Source organism: Syngnathus scovelli, chromosome 6 (assembly GCF_024217435.2).
Source record: "Syngnathus scovelli strain Florida chromosome 6, RoL_Ssco_1.2, whole genome shotgun sequence".
NCBI classification, from domain to species: domain Eukaryota; kingdom Metazoa; phylum Chordata; class Actinopteri; order Syngnathiformes; family Syngnathidae; genus Syngnathus; species Syngnathus scovelli.
In genome coordinates, this window is record NC_090852.1 from 6,840,704 (window position 1) to 6,853,594 (window position 12,891).

Sequence of the window (12,891 nt, forward strand, 5' to 3'; positions counted from 1 at the left end):
GGGTGACGATTGACAATTTTTATGCAATAATTTTCTACCCACTAAAATCATACAGAAGGAGTATTTTCATTAAATTCAATTTCAAATGTCCCAAATGGTAACATTTTAAATTCCATTGATTTTTTGGACAAATGTATGTTTATTTGTCTATCAACATATAGATCAACATATTGTTAACCATTCCTCAACAAGCTATTATTTTTTTATCCGCGAAATTATTATTCTGATTCATTTATACTGTATGTAATCGGCATGGAAAAATTATTTTCTGTCCAGAATACTACTTCTCGCAACAACAGTGTCCTCTTGTGGATGATGAGTGGAAGTGGACACATTTTATATATATATATATATATATATATATATATATATATATATATATATATATATATATATATATATATATATATATATATATATATATATATATATCCATCCATCCATCCATTTTCTGAACCGCTTAGTCCCCACGGGGGTCGCGGGCGTGCTGGAGCCTATCCCAGCCGTCATCGGGCAGTAGGCGGGGGACACCCTGAACCGGTTGCCAGCCAATCGCAGGGCACACAGAGACAAACAACCATTCGCACTCACACTCACACCTAGGGACAATTTGGAGTGATCAATCGGCCTACCAAGCATGTTTTTGGGATGTGGGAGGAAACCGGAGTGCCCGGAGAAAACCCACGCGGGCTCGGGGAGAACATGCAAACTCCGCACAGGGAGGGCCGGAGGTGGAATCGAACCCGCACCCTCCTAACTGTGAGGCGGACGTGCTACCCAGTGCGACACCGAGCCGCCTATATAGAAGCTAATTTTTGTGTGTACATCAATATGTTGCAATTCAGGAATATTTGGAATCCTCAATATGTGCTTCAGTTCTTATGCAAACATCCTGTAATTGTAATGTTTTTTTTTACATAAATTATTAGACTTTTAATTTGATTTGAATTTAGAACACAAAATTAGTTGCTGGAAATGGGCATTTTTGTAAAGGACATTTCTGTCATCACGGTTTGTCCAAAATGTATCTCACCTTCATCTTTTTTTCCATAACATTATTTTACTCCTATTTCAATTACGCCAATAAACAATTCAGCATGGAAAAAAAAAAGCACACCAGCTCTACCAAACACTCTCTTAAGTGGATTACAGAATGCTGAGAAAAGCACTTAATGAGAGTGCACATATGTATGAAGGCCTTACAAGTGTGTAATCTGACCAGACTGTGGAGCAGCAGGCGTCTACTCACAGGGGTTAACTGCTGATTAAGGTCAGTCTAGAGATGGACACACTCAGACGAGGAAAAAAGAAAATTAAAATGTGCCAATTTGTCCTAAAGCCCATCATGGTACTTAACTTTTAGTGGAGAAAATGTGATTAGTGTTGTAATGTTTGACAGGAGTGAAAACATTGCCGGTTTCAGATTATGGAGATCACCAGGTCAATGAATGGCGGCAGCTAATTGAGTCCACGACGCAATATGTGTGACATCCTGCTGTTCGGATCGCTAGGAGGACAGCTAAAGTCGCATTACCAAGTGAGCCATCAAACTGGGAGCATGTTTTTGTTTTGTTTCTCTATTTTTACTAGTAGATCTCTGGATATGATCTTTTTCATCAAGTCACAAATGTGTATGCTCCCCATGTCTCTGTGAAAAGAGGTAAGTGGTGACATCATGAATATCAAATTACATATCGAGAACCGTGTGTAAAATGTCAATCTCAGTCTTTCTTTCCTTTCCTTAGCCACAGACCAGTATAGATTATCCACTTTTGTTGATGAAGTGCAATATTGCTGCACATGGTGAGTCCAGATGAGTTATTTGTACTCTTTCATATAAGAAAAAACAAACAAACCAGTATTTAATGAACACATTTAACTACCACCACGCTACACTATATCGATTTGAGAGCTCGGCCCAAGAATCTGCCTTTCTGATGTGAAAATAATGATGCTTATTGATTGAGGTATTGATTCAAGTGGCTGTAATTGCTGTTGTTGGTGTTAAAATAGTGTACAATATACTCTCTCTCTCTCTCTCTCTCTCTCTCTCTCTCTCTCTCTCTCTAAATGTTTAAATGTGCCACGCCGAGTATGCATAATCAATATAGAAAATTAATGAATGGATCAATTGCTTTCCTGTTCAGGAAGCTGAGTGGCAGCAGTGGAGTGAAAGTGAGGAAGATTTTGCCTCAGAGGAAGAAGAGACAGCATATGTAAACATTCGTTAAGCAATTTGTTGGTAGCGGCTGTCTCATAGATTGAAATAACACAGGCACTTGTACTTGTCCCAGCAGGGGAGCTGTATCATTGAGCCCAGCTGCCATCCCCGACTGGATGGAGACATCGAGACAGTCAGGAGTCTGTATTCTTATAATTCTGTCACTATCGGGTAAACACTGAAACCATCAGTCATGTGGAAAGAGCATTAATTTTTCCTGTGTTTTTAAATCTTGCCTACATTCTGCACATTTCAGGGAATATCAATCAATCGACGAAGTGGATGTTGATCTGAACATTAACGCCAACATTTTGAATGTAAGTTAAAAAAAGACCAATTTAAAAAATTTATATATACTATAGTATATATATATATATATATATATATATATATATATATATATATATATATATATATATATATATATATATATATATATATATATATATCTTTGCAACATACATGCCAAACCACTGCCACTCAGATGGAGTACAAGTAACAAGATCCCATGACAATCATGATGCTATCACTCAATCACTCCCATATGGTGAACATTACAGTATTATGGCGCAACATAATATTTCTTATGTACTGTACATACATTTGTGGAATACATTCTTAGTGTCAGTTTAATTTAATCCGGCTGCTGACATTTTGTTTCCATAGGTCATAGGGTTCATTGAGACAGTCAGGATATATTTATATTTTATGTACATATGTAAATATATATATATGTATATTTATTTATCTTTATATAAATATACATATATATACATAAATATACATAAATACATATATATACACACATACATATATATATATATATACATATATATATATATATATATATATATATACATAAATATATAAAAATAATATATAAAAAATAAAATATATAGAAATTTCATCCACTTGTGCTGTGAACCACATACATTGTTTGCTCTTGGTGTACGCAGGAGGACGTGGCTAAGGCCTGGAGAGTTCATACATCAGAGCCAATTATTGTTCGCCTGCACTTGTCTCTATCTCAGTATCTTGATGGACCAGGTGAGACTCTATCCTGCAAACTGTATGACATCAGCATTCTCCATGATGATGATACATGACTCCTCACTGTAGAACCATCTGTTGAAGTCTTTCAGCCATCTAATAGACATCATTTTAATCTTGGAAAACAACTGCAAAGGTAGCACCATCGGTCAATGTTCATATTTTGTCTGAAATATTAACCTTTTAATATTGTTGGACAGTATTTTAGCAGTTTTCATCTCCCGAGAGTGGAACCATCTGACTAATGAGAACATTACAGTGAGACAGAAGAAAAGGCACAGCTGGTTCAGACCTGGTGGAACCATGAAGAAATTTCGTGCAAGACTCAGCATTTGGCTGCCACTGTCCAAGTATGCACAGTATCTGATGTTGCTGTGACAGGCTTTCCTGATCAACTCTCCGTTTTAGATCAAACACGCTGCAAGACCGCAGCCTGAGGGGAAGAATTTTTTTGCCCGCCATGAGACGGAATCATTTTGCCAATCACACAATGTCCTACAACATCAAGAATCCATCGGGAGAACTCTTCACTTACACACCCAGTGGAAAGGTCAGCTATGCCACTTGAGCTATTCAAGCAAGGTCAGATGATGGCTAAAAATATATACAACGTATATATGTATACTGCATATTGAATTAAACCGATTGTCAATGACATCATTTGCGTTTGATTTTATACACCAGGGTCATTGGCAGAGTTAAAATTCTAAAATTCTTCAATAAACGCTGATAAAGATGTATGTTCCCCATGGGAATGGGTGGAAATGTGTTAAAATAATTCAAAGAAAAATATGAAAATAACCAAAAGACAATAGCTGACATGGCACCTCGGGGGGATGCAGAGCCCCGTGGACCCCTCTCTAGCTCCGCCAATGGGCAGGTGTGAATGTAATGGCAGGTGCACAAAAAAAGATGAGGAAAAAATGAAAAATGTTTTAGCAAAGTATTCAAAACTGATTCCCTTTCCTGGACTTCTTCCACAGAGGGTTGCCGTGTCAGGAGTGAAGTCATCAGCTCAGCTCAGCACGAAGCAGCTGATAGAGCTGCTGTTCTTCTCTCAGGCCATAGGGCACTGTAAGACGAGCCCGACTCTACAACATGGCTTCTTGGTGCAGGTAAGCAAATTAAAATATGAGGGAAAGGCAATAGCAATTTCCAAGTTACAACTGGCAGGAATTATTCTGAAGGAAATTCGGTTCGAAGGCACATGCAAATAAATGAAATCTGATTCTGCTTTGCTGTGCTCACAGGTCATGAGGTACGCAGAGCAAAGAATCTCCACGTTGAATGAATACTGCGTGATTTGTGACGAGCGACACGTTTTTCAGAATGGCCCCCTGTTGAAGGTAAAAAATTTGCAAAATTATAAAACTGCACTGAAACGGAATACTAAGAACTCTATCTGGTGATTCGCTAGCCCGCCGTTTGCGCCAGGGAACTGTGCGTCTTTTCTTTTCACGCCATGGGGGCCATGTCAGGAGCCACAGAGGAGACGGCCACCGGTGCTGAGGTCAATGACGCACCAATTAATTTGGGTGTTTTTTGCGTAAAGTTGCGCCAGTACCATTTGTAAGATTTTCGTCCCACAGGTGATCGACTTGCTGGTGGCGATGTGCAGGTCAGCTCTGCAGTCGTCTCGCAAAAGCATCATATTTGAACCGTACCCATCTGTGGTTGATCCAAAGAACCCCAAAATGTTGGCCTTTAGTCCTAAGGTATTATCTATCAGAACTCAACTCATATTATTGACAACTTAGGGTTTGAAGATTCAATGAAGTTTCTTTTTGTCTCTCCACAGAGAAAGAGTTATGAAAGGCTGGAAAAAGCCCTAGACAGTGTCCTGCTAATTCGGAGCATGGCACAGGTAAATGACACCTGTCAATAATTTTTTGATTTACCATGACATGGTTATCATTGTCACGCAGGGCTCGTATTCTGAAATAAAAAGGCAGATGGACAAGACAGACCCTCTCGCCATTCCTTTATTGCAATGGTAAGATTCAAAGTATATTCAACATTTTATTATGCTCACCTAAAAAAAAACATTTGAAATTTAAATATGTGAAAAACTTGATGTAGGCCAATCTCACTGTGAAGCAGAAGAAAAATAATAATAAAAATAAATTAATAATAATAATAATAATAATAAATCAACTCGCTAAAATTTTTGATCATTTGAGCAGGAATTGGCGCTGTCATTATTGCACCGAATGATATAAAAACAAAAAATTAATTGGAGGGAACTTTTTGCCTTACTGCCGTTTCTGAATTGGCAAACCAAATACCACTACAATACAACAAAAAAAACAAAAACAAGCTCGTCTTAGTGAATCTAATCATGTTGTGTGAGCGTACCTAATGTTGTGGCCGGTCAGATTACGACACATGGCTAACAATCACAATGTCATCTGATTGTTCTTATGTTTGACATCAGGATTTTATCAAGCAACAGATCTCACATTGTCAAGCTTCCAGCCAACAGGGTAGGACAATGCATACATGTAGTGACCACGTTGAAGAAAATACAAGTTGTTGAGCTGTGTTGTACTTGTCTTTTCTTTGCTAACTGCACTTTATAGCAACTGTCATTTATGCACACGCCGCACCAGTTCCTGCTCATCAGCAGCCCTCCGACTAAAGAAGCTCGCTTTCAAACTGCACGCAAACTCTATGGCAGCACCTTTGCTTTCCAGTGAGACAAATCTATGGTCGTTCGTACACATTTATGCAACTTAGATCCTGAATTGCTGACTCATAACATTTTTTTTTTCTTTTCCCAGTGGTTCTCACATTGAAAATTGGCATTCTATTTTAAGAAATGGGCTTGTGAATGCCTCCAATACAAAATTACAGGTAAGGAGTGGATGACAATCCTGGAACTCATTAACTTAGACCTCACCTATCTTAATACAATAAATTGGAGCATTGTGATTTCCTACGAATGTTGTAGCCATAATCAGTTTTGCATAGGAATATCTGTTTCCTGTCATGTTAAATCATTTAGGATTAGTATTGAGAGAAATCAGTCACATGTGATTTTACAGGGGTGTATCCAAAACCATTAGCGCTGAGAACTCAAGAAGCAGTTCTCAGATTTCAAATGTCGTTGACCTCTAAGTCTGACAAGTTACACTTGTTTATTTTCAAAAGATGCATGGAGCTGCGTATGGCAAAGGGATCTATTTAAGCCCAATATCAAGCATATCTTTTGGATATTCTGGTATGAATTTACATATTTTCTTTTTTTTTAATCTAAATCCTTTAGATTTTTGCAAAGTGTCTTTTTTATGTTCAGACATGGGCAAGGGACAACACCAGATACCCTCTAAGGAAGAACTCCTGAAGAAGTATAACCACATAAACATAATCCAACAAGTAATTTTTTTTAAGTATTATGTGTATCTTCATAGATGTCCATTCTGTTATTTCACGTTATATTTTCTCTTTGTTATAGGATCTTCCTTGCAGGTTTCTTCAAAGCAGCAACTTAAACTGTGTTGCACTTTGTGAAGGTACATATGAGCAAGACTATTTTTTTTTTTTAAATTTGGTAATACTTGTATATAGTAAAACTGATTTGTTTTTGGCTCTCTTCACAGTCATAACATCAAATGAGCTCAAAAAGCACGGGAACATCTGGATGTGTCCCATTCCCGACCACGTGTGCACACGTTTCCTCTTTGTGTAAGAACAACCTGACACGAGTCTTGAGTCCAGATTGACTGTTTGGTTCAACAACACACATGACTTTCTGTCTCTCAGGTATGAAAACGGTTGCGTGGGGGATGTCCACATCAATACTCAGGAAGAAGCCATCCAGAACCAAATTTTAGAAGTCATTGCAACTAAGCCCAGCTGAAAAAATATACATTCCACATATGCTGTGAAGATCTTTAAAATTCCCATTTTTGATAAAATGACAAATGTGTGTTTTTATTGTTTTTATGTATTAAGAGAAATTACAAGGCAACATAATAAGACAATATTCAAGATGCTTTTATTGGCCCAAAAGACACAAAGGAAATCATAAAGCCTGTGCTCATTGTTCATATCAGCAAATAACAGGAGATGCGTTCCATCCCGTGAGGCGGAAAGGCAAAATTATAACACTATTGTGCTTCCATATGAGCCCCACAGCTGCCTCCCCAATGTACCCTCGCCAGCATTGTTGGCACCTGAGGACAAACCTGTTTTTGTTGCTTTTACACACCTCCACAAAACGGTAGCTGCTCCGAGGTTTAAATGTTCTTATTGATTTACAAGAGGTCTGGCGTTTTCTGGGTCAGCCCAGTGGGCAACTTGACAGACTAAAAGGAAGGCAAAATATCCCTGGTAGCCCAAAGGAAGACTTTTTTTTTTTTTTTAAATACCATATGGTGTCAATAGAGTATATGACACGAAAAGCCATTAAAGATAAAACCCACACTAATTCAAGAAATTTAGAAGATTTAAATGTTAGGAAAACAAAATAATCATTTGATCTCAAACAATTTGAGTGCGTCAGCACATCTCATTAAATCATGTGTATTTCACTGCTAAATTAAAGCAACCACACTGATGCTTGAGGCTCTCACAAAAGTTCCTGGTCAACTCAATAAATGACATAAATGACTGAATTCAATGAGGCAAAATGTTGCATGTGCCTTTAAGAGCTCTTTGTGCCACTCAACGGTCGGAGCCTCATGTGTGTTTGTGGGCATCAGCTGTCCTCGGTGCTGAATCGAGCAAGGGCATCTTTTTCTTCACGTCGGAGGGATTCGAAGAAGAAATGTCCTTTTTACTTCTCCTTCACGGTCATCTCAGAACAAAGGGATGCTGAATTGGCAGAAATCGGAGGATGGACTTCTGAAGAACTCTTCTGGAAAACATTATTCAAAGCTGTAAGCTCCGAGACGTGATTCCTTCGAATGTTTGACAGTTTTTTAAGGATGACTGAAGGCATACATCAGAAGGTGCGTTCAAGTACTTCACTCAACCCAGCCATTCAATCTTTGCCTCCTTCACTCTGTCCAAAGAACTTCAGGAGAATCAGACGCACAGAAGACAGCGGTCCCTATCCCATTCCCGGACTCAACACAGACTTTCTCCACATGCGAGTAAGAGAAGGAAGCAAAATCCGCAATTTGCTGCGGTTCGCAACAGCTCGCATGCAAGGCGAGGCTCGAGACAGCCACGGGCGGTCACCGAGACAGGTGGTCTTCACTGGTTCGGATAGAGGGGTCACCAAGACTATCACCTGTGTGGAGATCTTCAAACGGAAAGTGGAAGGACTCCACCAGGTGTCCAAACTCTACTACAAGACCGTGGATGAAGTTTGGGAAGCGTCGCAACAGGGAGCGCCGGGGATAACCGTGCAGAGGACGGTCTCGGCAATTTGTATCCTGCTCTCCAAAGACCCTCTCAATCCCCAGGAGCCTGGATACCAGCCTCCCCAGTCAGCCAGCGTTCCCTCAGAGGGTATAGGGATGTACACAGCCATGCTCAGGCCGCCGCAATGCTCCATGGCAGCTAAGAAACTCTGCCTGGAGGACTGGAGCAAATGTACTCCATGAATTGAGCTATATTGGAGGTTCATTTGTTGAAATACTGTATGTCCACATTTATATTTGTTCTACTGGGATAACTCGATTTTCCTCACAACATGCCAGCAAGATTGTTTCGCATATACACATAAGCAGTAAGAAGTGCAATAGACATGAGTGAGCGAGAGCATTCAAATCAATTGTGGAGATTTTGTGTTTTAACTTTAACAATAAAAATGGCCTTAAATAAAAAAATAACTTAATTCATCAGTGTTTATAAATTGATTCAGGGCCCTGGAAAATTTTGTGGGTATCGTATTTTCATTGTGCTACGTTAAAAGAAATATGGTATGTACAGTAGAAATAAATGTTTTCTTGCAGTTAAAGGGGAGTTTGCTGTTTTAAAATGGCTAGCAAAATTTGAATGCAGCCTCACTCAACTCATCCGTCCCTCACTTTAGTTTCTGTATGCAACATGCACGGTAAACAAGCCAAGGTTAACCATTCTTTCTAAGCTGGTAGCGTGATGCATTCGTAATGAAGTGTTAAAGTAACACAATGTTATCAGTTTAAAGTTTTATTTCTTGGAATGTTAATTAATCAAGAAAAAAGGTGATCAAATTACATGGATGTGCCTGCAAGTGTGATTGACACCCCATTTGTCATGCTATTTGTCTTTGCTTGTTTTGTTCTGGCGCAATGTGGTTTCTTAAAAATCATACTAGGTGTACAAGATGGAGCCAAAGAGATGTTTTTTTTCATAATTTTACTAATGTCAGGTCAGATAAACAGTTTTACAAATACGACAAAAATGTTGTTGTTTTTTCTTTTTTGTTAACTACAGACTCCTGATACAGGTAAATCTGCATGTCAGCAAAGGAGTATTTCTAGGTCAATTTAAAAAAAATCGCACATGCGCACAGGAGTGGATGACGTCACAGCCCTGGTCAGCGGCGTTGACAGAGGTTTCTGCTGGCATTCAAAACTGACCGGTCGGTTGCAGCTTGGCTGTCCTGCATCATGTTCAGAGCAGCCGTCCGATTGTCTTTCTCCGGTGTTCGGAGTTTGACACGTACAAAACCGGCCTGCCAAGGTATTTCTTACTAATATTTGTTCGACGCGGTCACCTTTGAAGCTAAGGAAGTTGCAGTGACTTATCGCGGAAACATCAGGCTACCCTCGCGATTCCGGTGCTAGCTAATGTTAGCTCGCCCAACTATTGCTTTCAAATACTGAATTACGCCTACCACTATTTTGCGTGATAAGAGTGTAATCAACTCAAACTACTACCAGTCGTTTAACATTTGAGCGTAATGGCATTTTAAGGCCCTTTAGGTGAGCTTTGTTCCGCGCGTGTCCTTGCCGTGACCCAGTTGCAAGTGTCATGCGTGGGGCCTATTGGTAGTGCTGCTAATGCTAACAGTTTGCGCTAACAAAGTCACTTTTCCCACCACCAGGATGTCAAAAATGTTTTTATGACGTTTACGTGTGCTATCGTGTCTCATTGGCTATTGATGAACGTTTTAAATGTGGTTTTAATTTGTTGGCGCGTTGCTCCTCTGACCAGGACACCCTTCGCCATTGAGTGATAAGCTATGATAACACTTATTCTTTATAACAAACTGTAAAATAACAATCTTACTGGTTGTCTTTCATTCGCTGCAGACAGTGTGACCTTCAGTATTACCTACAGTGCATTAAATACAGATTCTGTATCATTGACCCCTGGCAGGTGTCTTGGCCTCAAGGTGCTATTCCCACGGGACACAGGAGACAGATGAGGAGTTTGATGCACGCTGGGTCACCTATTTCAACAAGCCAGACATCGATGCGTGGGAGCTGAGAAAAGGTAAACATTGTCAGATATAATGACGTATCAAGGTAGCTGTGAGTTGTTTGCGTGGATTTTCTCCACCTGCTGTTTTTGCCCATATAGCAAAAACATGCCTTGTAGGTTCATTGAAGACTGTATATTGCCCAACTGGCAGCTAGTCTAGGTTTCTTGCCCTAAAGTCAGCTGGACTCCAGCTCACCTACAACCCTAGTGAGATGAGGAAAAGTGGTATAGAAAAGGGACCTGCAGTGTCAGTTAATGGCTTTTACCGAATGGCACCACATATTTCTGCAAGGAAAACATGAGCTGTCTATTTAAGATGCTGTATTCATGTATTCAAAGGAATGATACACGTGCAAATTTATTTGGCCACAACGTCTATCAAAAGAGGATGGAGTACTAGTAACCAAGATTCTTTCAAAGAACTTGAGAATGTTCAGTCCTGCTAGTTTACCCTGCTGCTATCAAATGCAATAATTATCATTTTGTGTCATGTTGGAAAAAAAAACAACATTCTGTCTGCAAATGGAAAAGTTTCTAATGTGTGTGACAATTGTGCGTTTTAGGGATGAATACATTGGTTGGTTACGATCTGGTACCCGAGCCAAAGATTCTTGAGGCAGCGCTGCGAGCTTGTCGAAGGTTAAACGACTTGGCCAGTGCGATCCGAATTCTCGAAGCGGTCAAGGTGAGAGGATACGCTGCCCATCATCATCTGAGTTTATCTAGTTGATTATTAACTGACTACTACCTGTTACACTTCTCAGGATAAAGCTGGCCCACACAAAGAGATCTACCCATACCTTCTTCAGGAACTTAGGCCAACATTAGACGAGCTCGGAATTTCAACACCCGAAGAGCTCGGTATCGACAAAGTCTGAGTAAGCTATCTGAGCGCATGTTTTCCTCGTTTTATCACTAGATGTCAGTTTCCTGCAATGCTGTTTGTTTTGTTTTTCAGATCAAGTGATGGTGGATGTCCTAAGAATGCAGAATCTCTATCTACATGTTTGCCTCATCCGTCTGATATTTAATTTTGCCTTTATTAAGTTCTTTTGCTTGTAAAATATTGATGAATCTAATAAAGGACAATTTATCTGTAACGCTTATTGCAAGATTTTCGTAATACTGTTTTAAAAGAAAAAGTTAATTACGTAAGGCAGCAATACAAAAGAGGCTGCTTTTGTGAAGTTCGGTTTTTGCCACCAGAGGGCAGAATGTTCATGTTATTCAAAAGCCATACGACTGGATCTGTGTTTTCATTTCACAATGTTCAGCAGCTCAAATAAACGAGTTCAAATGGCACATTGGTTTCACATTGTAATCAATCCAACACGTGAATTAAAATACCAAATGTGTCTTCAGAATTGTCCAAATTCATTCAAGCTCAATTTATAGTGCCTCTGATTAACTCCATGTGAATTTCTGATGTTCCTGAAACTTTTTCTGACATTTCCATAGTAACAGCAAAAGCCATGGTTCGCAGGGAACTTTCACAGCATTTGAGGAATCATGTGCCATCTCATCCCACCTGACATTGTAAAGTTATAAACTATTAAAACAAACTTAGTTCAGAAAAAGGCGAAAGGAAATCCCTTAAATATCCAAAATATTACATGCATGATAATGAGGGGTTTAAAGTATTTATATAATAGGACCAAAAATAACACTGAAATGAAATTCATCATACTCACCAGAGATGTTTATTATTAAACGACTTAATGTTTTTAACCAATCACGGGACGGAATAATCTTGACGTCATGGAGGCTGCTGCACCCTGTGAGGATAAAGATGATTGGTTAAAAAAACAGTCCAATTGGAGGCCACCACTACCCATTTTGCAAGGCAATTGGCATTACAGAGCAACATGGCAGAAAAAAAAATAACATCCACACCCATTTGAAACGAAGAGAAAAGACTTGAGAATAATAATAAATAATCTTTTACTTATTACTGAACAAGTATGAGACTTTAATTTGTAAATGCATTCAGTGCGGTGAATGCCTTTCTTGCAATGCAGTCATAAAGTATGCAATATTCTTGTAAAAGTACAATATACCCCATTGACAGCTGTTCCTTTGAGCCTTACAGCACCTTTAGGTTGCTGTAGGTGTCTGCAAGTAAACCCACTTTTACAAGCAGTGGGCGGACCTCTTTCATTCATTCCTTTACACAAGTTGGGGGTGTAAAAAGGGAAGAAGAAAAGAGACAATTCAAGATGTTTGTAGTTTCCAAGCGCTGTGACCACGCAGTTTGTTCATGA

At 39.2% G+C, this 12,891-nt stretch overlaps 3 protein-coding genes across 6 annotated transcripts; all 3 read left to right on the plus strand.

Annotated features, from left to right (window-relative positions):
* The first annotated feature begins 836 nt into the window (after positions 1–836).
* On the plus strand, positions 837–7,272 carry LOC125970789 (protein mono-ADP-ribosyltransferase PARP6-like). 4 transcript variants are annotated; one of them, XR_007482261.2, is made up of 23 exons: positions 837–1,660; positions 1,746–1,803; positions 2,148–2,216; positions 2,295–2,392; positions 2,478–2,538; positions 3,178–3,268; positions 3,341–3,407; positions 3,472–3,621; positions 3,680–3,821; positions 4,255–4,386; positions 4,522–4,617; positions 4,689–4,781; positions 4,861–4,986; positions 5,070–5,135; positions 5,197–5,264; positions 5,706–5,754; positions 5,851–5,963; positions 6,052–6,124; positions 6,422–6,491; positions 6,567–6,618; positions 6,726–6,783; positions 6,871–6,955; positions 7,034–7,093. XR_007482261.2 is itself a non-coding variant. In XM_049723422.2 (23 exons), exons 2-23 carry the CDS (start codon positions 1,801–1,803, stop codon positions 7,128–7,130), a joined length of 1,887 nt encoding a protein of 628 aa, XP_049579379.1. In that variant the 5' UTR covers positions 843–1,660; positions 1,746–1,800; the 3' UTR covers positions 7,131–7,270. The 4 variants fall into 4 exon arrangements, 3 of the variants coding, with proteins under 3 accessions (XP_049579381.1, XP_049579379.1, XP_049579380.1); XM_049723422.2 differs by having other exon boundaries at positions 843–1,660; positions 6,567–6,646; positions 7,034–7,270; XM_049723423.2 differs by having other exon boundaries at positions 844–1,660; positions 2,298–2,392; positions 6,567–6,646; positions 7,034–7,270.
* Positions 7,273–7,970: 698 nt separating this feature from the next.
* LOC125970807 (ribonuclease P protein subunit p25-like protein) lies at positions 7,971–9,577 on the plus strand. The gene has a single exon (XM_049723462.2). It carries the CDS (start codon positions 8,179–8,181, stop codon positions 8,821–8,823), a length of 645 nt encoding a protein of 214 aa, XP_049579419.1. The 5' UTR covers positions 7,971–8,178; the 3' UTR covers positions 8,824–9,577.
* A 129-nt stretch (positions 9,578–9,706) lies between these two features.
* On the plus strand, positions 9,707–11,730 carry cox5aa (cytochrome c oxidase subunit 5Aa). Its single transcript, XM_049723463.2, has 5 exons — positions 9,707–9,886; positions 10,526–10,642; positions 11,194–11,315; positions 11,395–11,508; positions 11,589–11,730. The coding sequence occupies exons 1-4, from the start codon at positions 9,814–9,816 to the stop codon at positions 11,506–11,508; spliced, it is 426 nt and encodes a 141-aa protein (XP_049579420.1). The 5' UTR covers positions 9,707–9,813; the 3' UTR covers positions 11,589–11,730.
* Positions 11,731–12,891: the final 1,161 nt, after the last annotated feature.

What these genes read in the sequence shown, in the direction of transcription:
- LOC125970807 (XM_049723462.2), top strand. Translation starts at nt 8,179, where the DNA reads ATGTTTGACAGTTTTTTAAGGATGACTGAAGGCATACATCAGAAGGTG.
- cox5aa (XM_049723463.2), top strand. Translation starts at nt 9,814, where the DNA reads ATGTTCAGAGCAGCCGTCCGATTGTCTTTCTCCGGTGTTCGGAGTTTG. An exon ending in TGCGTGGGAGCTGAGAAAAG is followed by an intron (nt 10,643 to 11,193) that starts GTAAACATTGTC and finishes TGTGCGTTTTAG; the next exon opens with GGATGAATACATTGGTTGGT. An exon ending in GAATTCTCGAAGCGGTCAAG is followed by an intron (nt 11,316 to 11,394) that starts GTGAGAGGATAC and finishes TACACTTCTCAG; the next exon opens with GATAAAGCTGGCCCACACAA.
- LOC125970789 (XM_049723422.2), top strand. An exon ending in CTTACACACCCAGTGGAAAG is followed by an intron (nt 3,822 to 4,254) that starts GTCAGCTATGCC and finishes CTTCTTCCACAG; the next exon opens with AGGGTTGCCGTGTCAGGAGT. An exon ending in CTGTGTTGCACTTTGTGAAG is followed by an intron (nt 6,784 to 6,870) that starts GTACATATGAGC and finishes CTCTCTTCACAG; the next exon opens with TCATAACATCAAATGAGCTC.